The sequence below is a fragment of the Daktulosphaira vitifoliae genome, unplaced genomic scaffold (genome assembly GCF_025091365.1).
Source record: "Daktulosphaira vitifoliae isolate Bord-2020 unplaced genomic scaffold, ASM2509136v1 Scaffold_4, whole genome shotgun sequence".
Taxonomy (NCBI): Eukaryota; Metazoa; Arthropoda; class Insecta; order Hemiptera; family Phylloxeridae; genus Daktulosphaira; species Daktulosphaira vitifoliae.
Genome location: NW_026099575.1, coordinates 38,525,425 through 38,545,116, shown reverse-complemented (window position 1 = coordinate 38,545,116; position 19,692 = coordinate 38,525,425). Strand labels below are relative to the sequence as shown.

The 19,692-nt window shown below is 24.2% G+C and overlaps 3 protein-coding genes across 4 annotated transcripts; 1 reads left to right on the top strand and 2 right to left on the bottom strand.

Moving 5' to 3' along the window:
• Positions 1–2,295: 2,295 nt before the first annotated feature.
• LOC126906181 (uncharacterized) lies at positions 2,296–3,054 on the bottom strand. The gene is made up of 2 exons (XM_050686531.1): positions 2,855–3,054; positions 2,296–2,720 (listed from the first exon to the last, which is right to left on the bottom strand). The coding sequence occupies exons 1-2, from the start codon at positions 2,929–2,931 to the stop codon at positions 2,414–2,416; spliced, it is 384 nt and encodes a 127-aa protein (XP_050542488.1). The 5' UTR covers positions 2,932–3,054; the 3' UTR covers positions 2,296–2,413.
• Positions 3,055–5,041: 1,987 nt separating this feature from the next.
• LOC126906179 (casein kinase I-like) lies at positions 5,042–10,643 on the top strand. Of its 2 annotated transcripts, XM_050686528.1 has the most exons (9): positions 5,044–5,306; positions 5,887–5,997; positions 6,061–6,209; positions 6,281–6,509; positions 6,574–6,744; positions 7,911–8,059; positions 8,236–8,425; positions 8,583–8,718; positions 9,472–10,643. In XM_050686528.1, the coding sequence occupies exons 1-9, from the start codon at positions 5,231–5,233 to the stop codon at positions 9,497–9,499; spliced, it is 1,239 nt and encodes a 412-aa protein (XP_050542485.1). In that variant the 5' UTR covers positions 5,044–5,230; the 3' UTR covers positions 9,500–10,643. The 2 variants fall into 2 exon arrangements, with proteins under 2 accessions (XP_050542484.1, XP_050542485.1); XM_050686527.1 differs by lacking the exon at positions 9,472–10,643 and having other exon boundaries at positions 5,042–5,306; positions 8,583–9,354.
• A 5,267-nt stretch (positions 10,644–15,910) lies between these two features.
• On the bottom strand, positions 15,911–18,099 carry LOC126904520 (isatin hydrolase-like). The gene is made up of 3 exons (XM_050683608.1): positions 17,715–18,099; positions 16,644–16,833; positions 15,911–16,247 (listed from the first exon to the last, which is right to left on the bottom strand). The coding sequence occupies exons 1-3, from the start codon at positions 18,016–18,018 to the stop codon at positions 15,965–15,967; spliced, it is 777 nt and encodes a 258-aa protein (XP_050539565.1). The 5' UTR covers positions 18,019–18,099; the 3' UTR covers positions 15,911–15,964.
• Positions 18,100–19,692: the final 1,593 nt, after the last annotated feature.

Genomic DNA, 19,692 nt, shown 5'->3' with positions numbered 1-19,692 from the left:
TCATTCCCATAAATGGGGGAAATATCCAAAACAAATACAATTTTAAAAATCGCTAATTTTCGACATTTTTTCAATTTTTTTTACTTATAACTGTCATTACTTTTTTAAAAATGACCAAGTCAATATAATTTATTTTTATCAGGTATTTACCTATCATTTTGTATATTTTTTATATAAATTTGACCCTTTACCTGCGCACAAGGGTGGATTCAAAATGACAACTTTTTCAACTTAATTTTTGAAAGTGTTCCGAAAATACTAATACTTTTATATATATATATATATATATATATATTAAATTAAAGCTCATGTAATATACTTTAATATGAAAAAAAAAATGTCGGACTTTATTTTGTTTTCATGGTGAAAACAGACATCAAATTTAAAAAAAAAATACGATTTTTGTTAAAATTATTAAATATTAATTTCATACCATATTTAAATGCTATGATAAATATTTATTCATATATTACACTTATAAATCATAAAACTTGTAATCAGAATATAAATAAGAAAATAGGAGATCATGTTGCTTTTGGAATAATCCATAATGTTTTTAGAATTTAACACTATCTACTGATTTGCAACGAAGCGTTTTTGATAGTGATTTAATCACTGTTAGATATCATCTATACTGGACCCAACTATATTACGTCCTTACTGTGCTGGGTTTTGTTTTTGGTTTTTGAGTTTTTCTAACGAAATATTTCACTGAACACTAGTTAAAATTAAATCCCGTATATACCAAACCCAACCCAACTCAATCAAAGGCAACTAAAATAGAACTATTTTTGGGGTGGAAAAATTTTAACTTTTTAAATTTTTAGTAACTAAACCCACTTATTTGCACCTATGCGTACCCAGGGACATTTCTTTCTGAAAGTAAAATTAACAAAGTCAAAGAATGTCGAGTACACTAAGCAGTTACTAAAATAGAACTCCTCTTTGGTGTTAGGTTAAGTATAAAAAAATAATATATGTATCTATTAAAAATAAGCAATTACTAGTTGACATATCAACATGAACCCTAAAATTTTTGATCCTAAGCAGTTTAGGCTAAAATATGTCCCTTAGAATGTCATCTTCTTAGTTAAACCAATAAATATTTATTAGCTACGGGCTCCAAGATATCAACAAAAAACAATTTTTTTATTATTAAACATAAATAATAAAAAATATACGTTTAACTTAATATAATAATGCAAAAATAGTTTTAAAGTGCTACTATAATAATATTGGTTCGATTACTTTTAATAACAGTAATTGTAACAAAAACTAAAAGGTTCTCCTAAGGAAATCGTAAACACTGTGATAATTGATAATTATATACTGAGAAAAAAAAAAAAAAAAAAACAGCACAAGGGAGTCATATCATAGTTGAGACAAGTATAGATAATATCTAACAGTGATTAAAATCACTATCATAAAAAACATATTGATGAAATATGAGGATAGTGTTTAATTTTTAGAAGGAAATTATTCCAAAAACATAACCAACTCCTTTACTTTTACAACTATTACTTTAATTATAACCTGATTTTTATGATTAATAAGTAAAGTTATAAATCATAGTCTTATAATGATTTATTTAGTCTTATTATAGTAATTAAATTTAGTATGAAATTGAAATTCAATAATTTATTTCAATAATTTTTACAAATAAATTGTAAAAATAAAAATAGAAAGTTCTATTATTCTGATCCTTGTTAGTTAATTATAATTTAAAATATGAAAATGAAAAATCCTGTTTGACCTAAAATATGGACAAAATAATTAGAATAACAAAGTCGTATTTAATAATAGCAATTGTATCAAAAGTTTAAAAGTTGTCAATTATATCTGTTCCACTGTGTACAATAGTGCTAATGTATATAATTTCAAAAATACATTTTATGTTTGTATTGTATAATTTAACGTCATTATTTTTAACAAAATTAATTTACACTGTTAATTCAATAGGGGGTATCACAAAAAATATGATTTTGATATTTTGATTTAGCTGAATTCAGTTTATTATTCTTTATATAATAACGCAATCTCTATAGATAAAAATTGATAAGAATATTATTTTAAAAATTAAATTTAAAAAATTGCATTTAAAAGTTAAAATTTAAAAATTACAATTTAATTCTTATAGGAGTCAAAACTTTGAAGGAGATTATTTTAAAATTTAATTTTTATTTTTTTGTATAGTTTTAAGAGTTATTTAAATATAACCAAGGTACAACATTTTTCTATATATGTACATAAAAACCACTTTTATATTTATGTTTAATATTTTATTTATTATTATGAATTTTAGTATTTTTTCATTTAACAAAACATTTTAAGGATATAATAATGATAAATTTCTAATAAGATTTAATTAATTACACATTTTTTACTCTAAAATAAGTAATAAAATACAAACTATTCAATTATTTTTTTTATCACTAGGATTTAAATTTAATTCACTAAGAGGCTTTTCTAATAAAGCATCAAGATCGTTTTCTTCTCGAAGAATAAAGAAGTAAACCATAAATACTAATAAACTTATTGTCACTATGTGAGGCTCATACCATGGTCCAAACTCTGCCTTACTACCAATTCGCGAGTGTGAAGCTCTCCATTCATAAGCAGGACTAGCAGTATACTTTACTGGTTTATTTAGTTCAGTATCAATATCATCATTGGTTTTTGCATAAAAACGACATAGATTTGGTGATATAAATTTGCTCCTTCTAAAAAAAAAAGTAATTTCTTGATTAATTAAGGACTAAATAAGTTAAAAACTAAATTATTTATTTATTCATTTATATATATATGTGTGTGTGTGTGTGTGTGTGTGTGTAAGTACTCTAAATATAATATTTACCTGTTATTAATCAAGCTTCCAGCATTTGGAGAAGCAAAAATTCTCCAAAAATGTTTCTGCAACATTATTTTAAACATTCACAGACAAAACATTAAATACGTAATTATTGTTAATAATATTAATCTATTTTGTACTTCTAAAATGCAATCAAAACAAAGTTTTTAATATACTATGATCTCAAAACGTCTTCTATTTTATCAGTCTGTCCTACCGTTATCATATAACATATGTTTTTTAGCTCTGCAATTGAAGATATCATATACTTATTCCGCCATCTTTCAATTAAATATTGAAAATTCCAATTCATATTTTTTTTTCATATTACTAGGTGAAACTTTTAATTTAATCAAATCAGAAGTTAAATTTTATTAATATTATAACTAAAAAATGCACTCTATATAAAAAATAATAGTATTCAAAATATTGATCTCTAATAATAGGACAAAATATCATTGATGTTAGACCAAATTTGACTTTATTATTTCACTAAATGTATTTTCATAATCATTGGCGCTGGAACCGGAGGGCGATGGGGGGGGTAGTTGCACCTTGATCAAAATACTATGGGGGAAAGTATCATTATGCCCCCCAATAGAATTTGACAAAAAAAAATTAACACAATTTAATTTAATTAAAAATTAAAAAAACACCTTATAAGGTGTTTTAAAATAAAAATTGAATACAAAATAGCATGGTTTTTAATTACGGCAGCCATTTACATAAAGAAGATAAGTCGTTGGGACAATTTTTTTCTTTAAAATTTATAGTACGTATTATAAGCTTTAATTTGTTATATGTTTCAAGGACGCAGTATTTCCGAAACATTTTCAAAATTTAAGTTGAAAAAGTTGAGTTTTGTAAAAAAGTTATTATTTTAAATCCCCTCTTGTGAGCAGGTAAAGGATCAGATTTTCAAAAATATTAAATTAAATAAGAGAGAATTACTTAAGGTTTTAATATAAAAAAAGATTTGTTCATTTTTCTATAAGTTATGACAATTTTTAGAAAAAAAAAATGACGAAATTTACTGAAATTAAAAATCATAATTTTTTGAGGGATTTTCACCATTTACGGGAAACGAGGAAAAATTTTATAATTTTTGAGGGTAATGTCTTCAACTAGATATGATTTGTAATCTTTTAATGTATTGTTGAGAAAAATCGGTCCAGTGAGAGCTAAAAAAAAGTATTGGCAAACACACAAAAAAAAAAAATTAAAAAGTAAAAAAACACATCATGATAAAGTTAATATTTTCTCAGCTTCAAATAAAAGCTAATAATTATTAAGAGTAAAAATTAAATTATCGGATTTTTTTTATAAGATCACTAAAATCCACCAAAAAATAGCTTAACTCGCTTTTTAGCTTAGTAATAACCAAGGGGACAGAATCATTAAATATTTGCCTCCCATTTAAAAAATAGTTCCGGCACTTCTGAATCATTATGAATCATAATTAATTAATTTTGTTGTGATTGTCACATCAAACACTTAACTCATACTAGATAAATTGTATCTAATTTTTAGATATCATTATTTACCGTTTAACAATTTTCATCCAAAATCGTCTTAAGTTTCATTCAAAATAAATAAAGTACTCAGTACATATAAAAATAATGTGAACATTGATAATTTTTTTTAACAAATTAATTTTAATCTGCTTTTAATTTTAGATAAATAAATAGATTCAATTCATTCAACTTATACAAACAAATTATTTAATTTGTCAAATTTTAATTATAATAACATAAACTCTAGACTGCACATAACATAAGACTTTTCAATTATAATTTAAATATAGAATATCTAATCATACATTACAATAATGATAAAAAGAACTTAATTATTATTATTTAATATTAATGTCAAAGACGCGCATTTAAATTTGAAATAAACAAAATGGTTACTTTATGTTAACTAACTTTTGGTTTTTACTTAGCAAAATAATATCTACTTTCAAAAAATAATTGAGTTTTTAATACAATTGTTTGTAACTATTTTAATACACTTAGATTTTAACTTTAATATAAATTTTAACTCGGTCGTTAACTTGCAAATTGATTTCCCATTTGCTAAAACTAAAAACAGCTGTTACATAATGAAATACGGCAGTGATAACAAAAATAAAGAGAGAACTATAAAGAGAGAGAAATAACCAGTCTCCTCCTACTCCGCTACTCCTTTGTCACACAAAGAGGAAGAAGAGAAGTCAACAAATAATCAACAATCAACATGGCCGCTACGATTTACTGTCGTTGTGCTGGATCGACTGGACAATGTTGAATTTTATCATGACCGATTATTGTTGATTGATTGTGATCAGTTGAATACACTTGTCGAGTGCACCAATTACTAGGTGTTTTAGATGATCATCTAGTGATGGAACTCAGGGTAGGTAATAAATACCGGCTGGGGCGTAAGATCGGCAGTGGATCATTCGGTGATATATACTTGGGTAAGTTTTAAAATTTGCACGCTTCTATGACGTACCAGCAACTATGTATTCATTTTACAATAATTCTTTTACTTTACTTTTTTTTTTTGTATTTATTAGTGGAATACATCATGTGCTTTCGTTATGTGTCAATTATAACCACAGAAATAATCGCGATTCGATAATTATACCATCGTGGTTTTATATATAATACATCGTTTTTATTAAAAGATATACTTAATGATTTCTTAAATAAAGAAAATATTTTGTTTATTTTAAAATGCTTATTACTTTAATTAATTTGAATGAATGATCAATGTGTCAAAATATTTTTCTTATGAATATTACTTCAAAATAATATTTGATCTTCTCGTAAAAAATATTATGGTGTTATAAAGTTTTATTTTCAATAAATTAAATTTATTTATTTATTTAAAATAAATTCATTTTTTATTTAAAAAACCTAATTTTATAAAAGTATTTTGAATTATTTTATTATAATAATCTAACTGAATAAATTATTTATTTAATTAGAAAATTATTTGACCTGTTTAGAACATTTAACTATTTTTGATAAAATGGTTTTTTTTCATAAATTTAGGTACAAATATTTCAACTGGAGAAGAAGTAGCAATCAAATTAGAATGTATCAAAACAAGGCATCCTCAATTGCATATAGAATCCAAAATTTACAAAATGCTCTCAAGAGCACGTAAGTTCACAAAAAATAAACTTATTGTTACTATATTTTTTTTATCAATTTATATGAATTTAGCTGGGATACCTATTATAAAATGGTGTGGTTCAGAAGGTGACTACAATGTTATGGTTATGGAGTTACTTGGCCCTTCCCTAGAAGATTTATTTAACTTTTGTTCTAGAAGATTTTCTATTAAAACAGTTCTATTATTAGCTGATCAACTGGTAATTATCTTACTATTTTTTAAAATAACTTATTATTTATATTAATATATACCTACTTCTTAAAACCTTAGTTGGATAGAATAGAATATATTCACAGTAAAAACTTCATACACAGGGATATCAAACCAGACAATTTTTTAATGGGGTTAGGTAAACGAGGTAATTTGGTTTACATAATTGATTTTGGTTTGGCCAAAAAATACTGTGACAGTAGGACAAATGAACATATAATGTATCGAGAAAATAAAAATCTCACTGGCACTGCCCGTTATGCTTCCATTAACACACATTTGGGTATAGGTATGTAAAAAAATTTTGCTAAAGATTTTGTTTTCCTTCTAAAAATTTTTTTTATTTATATCAGAGCAAAGTCGACGTGATGATCTCGAATCTCTTGGTTATGTATTAATGTATTTCAATCGTGGTTCTTTACCTTGGCAAGGTTTAAAAGCTGCTACAAAACGTCAGAAATATGAACGAATTAGTGAAAAGAAAATTGTGACATCATTTGAAGACTTGTGTAAAGGCTATCCAAGTAATTATATTTATTTAATTAAAACCCTATGATACTTATATTGAGTGTGTAATTTGGTATATTGACTGACTAGTTGTCGTTGTTGTAAAGAATCTAGTGCCACTATAGGCTCTTAGTCAATGACTAATATGGAAAATATTTTTATATATTAAATATTAACATATATATAGTTTAAAGACCTTGATTTCAGTATGTATTTATATACAACAGTATTACATTTTTTTATTTATATAGTAGTTAATCAATATTTTTTATCTCTTTTGATCAATATTAGCTTTATTTTATGCCATAGAGCAAATATATAAAAAGTGTTTCAAAATTTGTGAGGTAAATATTCTTATGTTAATATTAATTCCAAATTTAATCATTTTTTAAAAGATAATTAATAATTTTTAAAACTGAACTTCATTTGTAAATAATTAATTTATTAAAATAATGTAAAAGAAGCAAAACCTTACTGTATAATGTATAAATAAAACGGAACTACTACTTTATAAAAATATAAAAATTTCTTTTGCTCTCTTATACTAACCCATTTTATTAATTTAAAATTTTTTAAATTGTGATTTATTTGTATTTTTTTCATGTTTCATTTATGTAACGATTTTTTTGTTCTAAGAGTTTTATTAAATTTTTAATCATTTACTTGATGATGGTGCACCACTGAAACTAGTATTTATACATACTTTTAGGTATAACTTTATTTTAAACTATTTCATTATTTAATAAATTATTTATACTAAAAAAAATGTAAAAATATATTATGAATTATATTGATTTCAATAACTACTTATGAAAAAGATGTACATAAAAATATAAATATCTAAACATTTATTTGATACATTGCCATAATTCAATTTAAAAAAACAAATAATTAAAAATAAAAATTGAGTATTATATTGATTATTTATTGAGGTCGCAAGTATGGTCTATCATTTAAAGTATTACTGTACGTATATATTTAATACTACACTTGTTAGAGTATAATTGTTTTCAAAATTGCTGATATTTTACTTAAAACTATAATAATATGGAATCTTAATCAGATTTAAGAAAAACAACTTTATGAACATCTAGGGACCTTTATATTATTTCATGAGAAATATTTCTTTTTTCTCATTGATAGGATATTTGAGAAATGTGTACTCAATAAATTTTTATTTTAGATGAATTTTTAACTTACCTGTTATACTGTCGTGCATTGCGATTTACTGAAAAACCAGATTTTTCCTATTTAAGACAGTTATTTAGACAATTATTCCATCGTCAAGGATTTACATATGATTATATATTTGATTGGAACATGTTGAAATTTGTAAGTACAAAAGCATATTTGTTAATGTTATTAGTTTAACGACAATAGTTGGTATAGAAAAATGTAAAATTAGACTTAATATAAGTATTGATTTTTAAAATAAAATGATGCTTTTGATTTAATAAAATTACTATTATTTGACTTGTAGTTACTTAATTTAATAACTCTATTTACAGGGTGCTAATGGTACCAGATATACTGGATCTGATGATCAAAAAAATGCTTCGCATCAAGATAGACGTGCTATACAAGATGGTAGCTCTCCTACTACCAATGTTGTACCATTAAGCAGCCGAGCCCAGGCTGATCAGAGTGGTATTAAAAATTTTTTGTCCAAAGTACCTTTAGTTCCAGATAATTGTTCAGGTATGAAATTTTTTATTGGAATCCTTTTAAAATATCTTATTATTCTATTATGTTTTTGTCAATTTTTCATATAAGTCCAATTTAAAACATATTATATTAAGTTAGTATACTCATGATTATGTTCATTTAACTTATTTTCAAAAAAATTTTACCATAGGTGTTATTCAACCATTACAATCAAGATTACGTTATAGTGCTGATCCTGGGTCTGCAAGACCAGTTAGAACTCAAACACGCAGTTCAAATATGGCTACTCCAGATTCACCTTCTACTACACAACCTCTGCAAACCAAGTCAGTATTTGTGAGCAGACGCAATCGCCATCAAACCTAAATTAACAATTTCCTATAATATTTATTCTGTAACACCATCTAACATTATAAATACTCAATTTCTTAAAATTGAAGTATATTCAATTAATTCTAGCCTGTTTATTGCCACCTTCAAAATAATTAAACATTATTTTCTTAAAAATATTGATATTTGCAAATGATTTGATTGGTTTACATCTTCAAAATCCATCTTATCAAAAATAAATGAATTACAACAATATACTCGTATAACTAAAATAGGAGTATCATAAAAAAAAAAATTACTTTGGTAAAAATAAAAAATAAATGATCTCTTTGTAAAAGTATTTTTTCTTACGAAATGCATGCTTAAATTATAGTCCCCTTCCATTTACTAAAAATAAGAATAATTCTCTTACGTGTTTTACTTTTTATTAATTGGTGATTGTTCTATTGTTTTCATTGAAATCTTTCAGTAGTTAACACTATTCTTTGTTTTATAATTTTAGTTATATTTTATGTATTGATATGAGGTTTATCCATAATTAATATATAAAAGTTTTTCTAATATTGCTTAACACAGTAATCTACTTTTCTTCAAAAAGATAAGTCATAATAAATTTAGTTCCTGAATCACAATTTTTTCTTTTTAGTTCATTGTATAAGTATTCATGTGTACCTATCATATTTATTTAACTATTTATAAAATTTTGAAACAAAAAAGTATAAGATCTTTTCTTTTATTTGTTTTGGAAGTGTCTCCGGTCCAATTCCACCAGCGTAAGCCCCAAATCGGGTCAAAACACTGGACAAATTGCCAACTATACATCAACATAATAATTACCTATGATTGAATGAAATTGTGTAAATAACCTAGCCGATGTTTTAGATTTTTTTAACTAAGATTTATAATTAAGAGTTTTGTATATCATAAAAAATTAAATCTAACAAATATTTGAAAAAAAAAAATTTGGGGAAAATATATTGTAAGTATATTGTGATACAAGAATAATTGATAAAATCCAACAAATTATGTAAAGATCATAGCACTATTTCTAACAAAATTATATTGATTTTCTTAAATAAATGCAATGAATAATTAATTGATCAAATAATTACTCAAATAATTTTAATCAAATTTTTTTTTTCATTATTATTATTTACCACTATAATACATTTTTACTTGAGAAAAGAGTTAATTTATATACGTAAACTCTTAATGTTTCAGTTTGTTAATTACAACTAAACAGCTTAAACATTTTATTTGATTTTGAGTATATTTGAAAAGTAGAATTTAATTATAAACAATGAATATTCATTAATGAAAGAAACTTAATAATTTATTTTGTATAATTGATCTGTATTTAATTTTTGTATAATATATAATAATTATGGTTAATAATAATGAATTTGCATTCGGGATAAAAACAGGTTGATCTCTACATAAATATGTAAAGGCATTTTATATTCTTAATAAATATTATATTGATTTTTATGGTGCTTAAGCCCATAATTCTCCTATATAATTTAGGGTAAATCATTGACTGATTGTAGAGTTTTTTTTATAAAATTGTATATTTTATTGATAAATATATATTATGCAATTCATCCCATGATTTACCCTATTTATAAATTCAATAATAATAAATTCTTTAAAATCTTCTAAAAGATACGAATTAATTTAATTTAACAGTGGTTTTAAATGTTAAATATTTTCATTTTGTTTTTAAATTTGTGATCTAATATTGGTTTGTATAATTTGTGCAATTTATTTATATCTATGTATTTAATGTTCTACAAATTTAAATTTCTAGATGTTAAATAACCAACTGAAATTATCTGTAATGTTGTTAATTTTTATTATTATTTTATTATCTTCAAATATATCTTTTTACTTTCTGTACTGTGGTAAGATCTATAAAATCTAATTAATGAGTTATTTTATTAATTACCAATTAAGTTTAACTTGTACTACTTCTTCCAGCACTTATGAGGTTAATAAATTGGTTAAAAAAAATGTGAACAATATTTAAAGGTTTTTATTGGGTATATTGGGTCATAATGTTGATTTAAATTGTTTCTTCATAATATAATTTTTAAGTATTTGAAGTCTTGTGGATGGAAAACATATCAAAAAGGTGTATGTGATCTATAAAATTTTATTAAATATGTATGTTATAATGTTTCAACCAAATTTAAAGAACTCAAATTATTTTGTCAACTTTTATGTATTGTACATTCATTCACTTGACAATTTTATTATAAAAAAAAGTACAGATTTTTATAGTATCATGCTGGTTCTTAAAAGTTGATGCTTTGTGATGTATAAAATTTCTTTATTTAATTGTAAAATAGATATTATCTTGTATTTTTGTAAATTAATTTTTAACCATTAGGATAGTATAACAGTGTTTGAAATTTTATTATACTACAAGTTAATAATTATTGAGTTCATAATTCGAATTTTCAATTCTTAATTATTAGTTAACTAAGAAAATTGCTTCAATGTAGTTTCTTACGATTCGTTTCTATTTATATTGATCCAAGATACCTATAATTTGTTAGCTAAGCTCATTTCCAAGATTGAATTGTATATTACAAATTGTATTGTAATTTTGTAAATAGATTGTAATTAGAGACTTTTTTAATTTTTAACTCTGAAACAAATTTTATATTATACATTGCATTATAAATATAAGTACCACATTATAGCCTAAATTTTTTTTATTATTATTTTTATATTCTTAATATAATTCACAGCTAAATTTCTGAAAAGTTAGTATTTAGAGAATACAATTATCAAAATTCCAAATGATTTAATTATGTTTGGATAATATTCTAACATTAACATTAAATTATAAATCTAACAAATTTTAAAGAATTTAGTCGTTTTTTGACAGCATTATCTATTTAGATATTTTTCAATTAAATTCTAAATATATATTTAAAATATTACAGTAGTGTTTTATCTCCTTAGAAATTACTGGCTTTTATTTAGTGTAACCTTTGGTTCACCAAAATTTTACTACCATATACGCAGTTTTCATTTCTACTAAAAATAACTTAATCATTAAAGTGTAAACGTGTTTTAAGCAAACACTCATAATTTCCCGTACATTATAGAAAATAACTTAATAAGCAATTATTCCCGCAGAATTAATGTATCTTTTTATGATTGTTATGTAAAAACATAATAAGTTATGCATTATTGTTAATCTATTTTTATCTCGCACAACTCATTTTTTAATGAATTAAATCGTGACCAAAATACAATAGACTATTCTGACTGAAGGACATACTCGTCTTATAATGTTCTACGTATTGCCTGATTAGGGCGTAACTTTTATTGACTTAGTGATGCATACTCATATAGAATAATATGAAACCATCGTTTGGTTTATAATAATCTTAAATGGGTATTACCATTGAGGTAATCTTACTTATATTTCATTGATTGAAATAGCTCTTACGAATAATTAGTATTATTTGAAATTTTTTATGTTAATGTTTATAAAAATTGATTTTCTAAATCATTAGATTTAAAATGCATTGCCAGAATGAAAACTAACAAGTAAATAATACAAATTAAATGAATTTCAAACATTTTAGAGCTTATATTATAAGATAATAGAAACAAAATGCTAGTTAAGTCTAACCTTTACTTAAGGGAAAACTCACCGGAATAATATTCGTAGGTTTGTGATAAATTATTAAAAAATCACTCAAACTAATATTTGTTTTGCATTTATGAAAATAATTTGGTTAAATTTTAAAAAATTAAATGATCCAAGTACAGATTTAGGCAGTATTGTAGACCAAAAAAATTGAGTAACCTATTTTCAAATTATCATTTATTATACGCTTTATACAATCCAGTCAACATACTATATTCATAGTCACACATTCTATAGTACTTACTTTTTTATTATTTTAAAATAACAAATTAATAAATATAACCATAGCAATATTTTTTTTTAATTTGCTCAAAAAATTACAAAAATTACTATTTATTCTCGAATTGACAAAATACAACCCCTTAATACCTATTTTTGTGCAATTGATTATTTATACTTGATCCATAAGTAATCCAGGAAGACATTGTATATTATACAATTTAACACATATATTGTGTTATATAACATTATATAGCATGGTCAGAAGTTAGGAACAGATTTCTATTGTTCTTATTGTAACAACTGACCTGTACCTTACTTACTGAACACTCTGTATAGTAATATCTTTGCTCATATCATTAAATGATATCATAACCTTTTTTTAAGCAATATTATTACTTTCTAAAATTTATATATAATTTTAATTTACTTTGTTACAGTTAGTGAATTATTCACAATAGCGTGAAAATTGTATACACTTTTTTATAGACTTAATTAAAATTAAAAATCAAAAGGATCAACACGATCTTTACTTAAAAATAACATAGTATTTTTAATCAAATTATTAAAAGTTTTCTTTAAAATTTAAAATTAATAAGCCCAAATTTTACAAAAAGGCACTTGCAAAAAGTTGGAAAGTAATATTAGTACTTACCTCAAATCTAATTATTTTTATGTTAACTATATATTGAAATTTAAATGCATTACATAGTAAACTGAAGTTCACTCTAAAAATCATAGATTTCTAATAAATATAAAATTTTCGTATTAGATTGGTCTCAATATATATAGCTTACCACCTGATTTAGTTCTGACGCCACTACTAATTCAGTAAACTAATATTAATTTTCTATTTTTAAAATAATTTTATACATTTAACTAGTCAATTAGTAATTCAGAGAAAAATAATGTTTTAAAGATTTAAAATGGCTCTAAAACTACTTTGATAAAATGGCTAAAACCCTAGATGTCATATCTCAGTATAAAGATACAATCAAGTATGTTTATAAAATTTCTCAATCTTTCTCCTCTCATCTTTAATTAGAAAAAAGTTAAATACATTTATTTTTCAAAATCTATTTATAAAGCTATTTTTGTTTGGATAACAACTTAAGGATAAATTAATTATTGAGTTATAAACATCTTAATACAAAGTAGGTATTGTAGCAGTGGTGGAGTGCACATTCATTAGTACGAACTATACTTATCCGCGCAACATATAAACTCATTGTACATCATTAAGTACTTCTTTAAGTTTTTATCGACCCATAAAAATTGTTGGTAAAATATAATTAATAATGTCTATTTTGAAATTTCGAAAAAAATTTTAAAAAATAACTGTTTTTTCTATTAGATACAAATAATAAAAAACATACTTAAAATGCAGTTAAAAACTAAAAAAGTTATTAAAAAATAGTTATGTAATATTCGCTTAATCAAATTATTTAAGATTTCATGGTTAAAATATTTTTCTAATAGTTTATGCATCAGACTACATTAAAATCATATTTTTTTATTAATAAAATATTAAATAAATGAATTTTTTTTCAAAATAGTCGTTTTTAGAGTGTATTTTATAAAAATATTTTAATGGGTTAATAATAACTTTAGGACGAATAATTATTGCGTTACAAGCATTTTAATATATAGAGATGATATGTACACCTAAGAGTCCTACGCAGTGGCGTATTTAGAGGGGGCACTTGCCCCCCCTACCTACCATTAACTGAGACATGTAAATATTTTATCAAGCAATGTAATAATGTATAATATCATTAGAAAAAGTTATTTTCTGGTTATCGATAATAACATAGATTTATGAAATGTTAGTCGATATAGTTGTCTTGTGGAGAAAAATTTGACGTCCGCACAGTTTTCCCCTTAATGTTATCACCTATTTCTGAAGCGTTTTTACGTAGTGATACACACTGTATAAGAAAAAATGTTATTAATTAAACTGAATTCAAAACAAATAACAAATTAAAAAAAAAAAAAATTTTAAATATATGTTTAATATGTGTTAACAAAAGTTATGAGCAAAAAAAAAGTCATTTTATGGTACTTTATTCATGAACATTTTTTGTGCCCCCCCTCATTATACATTTTTAAATACGCCACTGGTGCTACATATATAAAACGCGGATGAGTACAGTTCGTACTGATATATATTTATAAAGCATTCTCCAACCCACATACCCACTCTATATATTAGAATATACATTATACATTATATATTAGAATTTATGTATATATCAATAAATACTCGTCACAGGGGGCAATTTCAGATTATACTAGACTGGTGCAAAGTTTTGATCGGTCGAACATTTAACAAATACACTTGTTTCGCTTGCAATAAATCCCACATAATATAACTACTACACTAATTTTATATTTAAAAAAACATTTTCAAAAAAATGGCTATGTGACTTCTTTTTTAAATAATTTTAACGAAAATAAAATATAACTTCTTAACGATTATGCTAGTTTGAAAAATGGAGATTATAATGAAAGAAACAATAAAATAAAAAACAAATATTTTGATGTATTATATCAAAAGTTGACTAAAATATTTAAAAAATAGAGTCAAATTTGAATTCATCAATTTCAAACATTTTTTGATCAACTTTTTTTTTACTTAAGAGTAGAAATTTTGATTATATTAAACGTGTTCTATTAAAATTACGTTTAAAAATAGTGTGCAGCTATGACTTGTACTGAAAATTTAGATTGAGATAATACTCAAATGACACCCCTGACTAGTTCTAAATTTTTTTATAAGAAAATCTCTAAAAACGGATAATTTGAAATTTAAGAAACATAAAACTTAATTTTTTTTTATTATTAAAAACAAATAATAACAGAGTTATGAAAGTTTTAAGTAAAAAAAAAACCAGCACAGTGAAGTCACGGCATAGTGAGGACGTGGCATAGTTGGGTCAAGTACAGATAAATCTGACAGTGATTAAAAACTCTATCATAAAAAATACTCCTTGTGAGCAAGTTAAGGGTCAGATTTGTGATCTTTTGACGTATCGTTAAAAAAATCGTTCCAATGAGACCTGTATATGTATAAAATTATACAGGGTGTTCAGTAAGTCAGGAAACGGGTTTCTATTGTTCTCATTGTTTGTAACAATGAGAACAATAGAAACCCGTTTCCTGACTTACTGAACACCCTGTATAATGTGAGTACCTGTTATGGGTACACACATAATAACTTATTTTATTAAAACATTTTATGGGGACAATAATCGTCCCCAACCTTCTTTACAAGCATATACCTAGTTCATTGTATTACCCACTCTATATAACAATTTTATATTCTAAAAAACCTTTAATAAATTTGACAGACATATTTATTCAAAATTGTTGTCAGTAATAGCTAAAATTCTACAAGGACCACCAGTGCCATCTAATAACTTTATCGGTTGAATAATCAGTTTAAATCCTTTCGGGGGCAGTGAAGTTCCATTTAATGCCACGTTTTCCAAATTGTAAATATTAGCTTTGGAAATAATTCTATGAAAGCTTAATGTCTTAGAATTTCCAGGATCTACACTGGGGCAATCAACACCAACGCCGTAGACTCTACCAGTATCAATAATCCATTGGGCTGCTTCAGATGATAACCCTGGAAATCTGTAAATTGTTATAGTTTAACATTATTCAAAAAAATGTCTTTGAGTAATAAAATTTTCAAAAAAATTATATTTTTTTACGATCAAAAAATGTATTTGCTCTCCCTTAAAATTTAGAGTAGCATCTAATGTGAAATAGAACAAAAAGGTCCACCAAATTTTTATTGAGAAAATCTCTTACCTAGATTAAATGGTACTTAAGTATAATTTAAATCTTACGTTAGTTCATATGTTTTTGATAATTATCAACAAGTAAAAAACTTAATATCCAGTTTCCTTATTCAAAATTCTTAATAAAAAACCCCTAGATTGAGAAACTCATGGAGATTTTTTCGGTAGCTTGTCTAAACAAACCGGCCCTGACCGCACCTATGATTAATTTAATTTAAATTTTTACCTCATATTTGAATTTTCACTACTATAATATTTCAGACGATTTCCAAAGTTGTGTGACCATCCAAAGTTAATCAATATCACAGATCGATTGGGAATCAAACCATAAGTTTTTTCCCATTCAATTAAGTGATGAGCAGTTAAAACAAAGTCAGCATTTCCATTAACTTCTTGGCTGACATTAATATGTACACCTAAAGTAAAAATATATATTATGTACATTATGTAAAAAATGAACTTAAATGTCATTTTATGAAATATACATTTCATATGCAAACTGTTACTAAAACAGTTTCAACGTTTAATCCAAGTTGGTTACGTATATATACTTCAGTTAATTCGTGTAAGTCAAGATGCGTTTAAATTCTGAAAATAATTCTAACTACAGTGTCGCAAAATCATGCCTTGATATAATACTTTAAACGTTTTCTCATCATTAATATTTATAATACTATCTGGATTTATAAAATTATAATATTATAAATTTCTTTATATTAGAATTATAACGAACGATTTTTTAGGTTCTTAAAAGTATCAATTATATTCCTTTTTAGGACCAAAAAATCTTGAAATATGCTTTTTATTTAATCTATTTATGCATATTTTCATAATAACCGTAATGTGGACTTTTTTATTTATAAACGTGTATTCATTCAAATAATCTTTATGACATGTATTATATGACCTGTATTGAACTAAACAAAAATAATGGTTCGTTTTTTACAATATATATAGATATATAAATACAATACTGATAATATAGTTAACATAATTATGATCACTACTGTTTCAGTACTCAGCCAAAGCTTGATAAAAATCCATAGAGTTCGAATAAGCCAATTCTGGAGATTTTGTAATACCAATACTAAGCCAGTATTGAATTAATACATAGACAAGATTTAATTCAGTATTACGTCAATATGAGCTAGCCAACTGACAACTGTTAGAACTGCATCCGTAAATGACACTGGTATTTTACAGAAATGACTACTTAAAACAAAATTTTAAATGACACCCCTGATTTAGATCCCCTAAATTATTTATTGTTCTACCATATGCCAGCATTAGTACTTACCTTCAACAATTTGTCGTTCTAATGGAATATCACCCAACTTCCATCCTTTTTTGTTAAAATGGTAAGGTGCATCAATATGAGTTCCGCAATGTTCAGACAAAGAAAATTTTTCTGTAGTATACCATGTTCCATCTTCGTGATTTCCTTCTTCTATTACATCAAAAATATTGAAAAATTCATTAGGTTCCCAACAATTTGTTATGTTGTGCCTGTATCCATGACTGAGATCTAATACCACACTACTTGATTCTTTAGCAATAAAAACCAATACAAAGGAAAATAAAAAAACAAAAATACTCTCCATAATTTTTTTTTAAAACTTATTCTTAATTTGAATTGCCTGTAAGTCAACTGCTTACATTTTCACAAAATATTACTATATTATTTTATCTATAAATTTATTAGCTAATACAGTGAACTTTGAATCATTGACCCTAAGAGTTCATTACATTATCGCATTTTAATCTCAATTTTAATATCAAAGATATTAACAAATATCGTTGGTAAATAATGTGTATAAAACTTTCTAAATAGTTTATTTATATATAAGACTTATATATATATATTATTTCTCACAAAGAGAAAGTTTCAGTTTATAAGGACTTTGAAAACAAATTAATTACAGCATTAGTTCTAAATATTATTGAATCAAAATATAAATATTATGTTTTATATTATCAATATAGACGGATTAATATGCACTTGTACATTTTTTTTAGCAACTTTGAAGTTTGTACTACTTAGTTTGACTTTGTCCTAAAGTTGTTATCAATCCGTTCAAATTAAAAAAAAAAATGACTCCTTAAAATTAAAAAAAAAATAATATTTTATTTGTTAGTCATATTCAAAAAAAAATACACATTAAAAATTCAGTCTAAGAAGGCAATAATAAATTTTGAAAAAATGATAAGTATATCAAAAGTTATAAGCATTGTTTTTAGGTCTGAGAAACTTTGTATATATTACTACAATTATAAATGTTAAATGTTCATGTAAGCTACTTTAATCATAAAGAACAATTTAAATACACGCATGGCCTTAATATGATAAAACCCCTATGCTTTAAAATTAGGTTTTATAGTTAATAGTTTTTGATAAGTTGATATTGCTTTAATTTATTTTCTTTTTTAATAATTTACAATTAGTGAATAGTGTAGTGTTTTGTATATCTAATATTTTTACAGTGTAGTTAATATTATAATCATAATATTATCGTAAAATTAAACTTCATACAATAATTCGTATAAATACATAAAAAAAATGCAATTTCTATAAAAAATATCCAATGTTTTGTTTTAATTTTTAATGTATCACTTTGTTTTGATTAACTTAATATTGACCTATTTCTATAAAATACATTGATACGAAGAAAATGATTTTAACTATTCCATATTTGCAAATATAATGAATATTTTTGAAAACTTCATTTGTTTTACATATTTATGTCCTAGTTATGTTTCTATGTAACGTTTATGATATTTTATAACTAGTATGAAAAGTATAAATTACTGTTCATCTACTATATAGTAGACATATAGTAATTAATATCAAGTATTACTTATATTAATTGGTATTTAATTAACGAAATAAATAATATCCGTTAAACTGTTAATTAGTTGTTTAAATATATGATTTTTAACTGTATAATTTGTTTTCATTTTATAATTTCACAGAATATTGAATCTTCAATTACATGCTCTCAATGACTCATAAAAGATTTTTTAAATAGCATATACATACAAAAAATTATCGCACACCTTCGAGAAAAAAAATGAAATCTGGTTGGAGATAATGAGGACGTTCAGAAAATCATAGAGAGTAAGAAAATCAGTCCAAAAAATCCCAGAAGAGCAAAATGGGAGAAAATTAGATGGACTAAAAACGCTTGTGTACAGAAGCCAAATGTGCGGTAAGACGAAGTTTAAGAGATATGTTGAGTAGTATAATAGGCTAGGAACAATAGAAGGTGCAAAGAAGT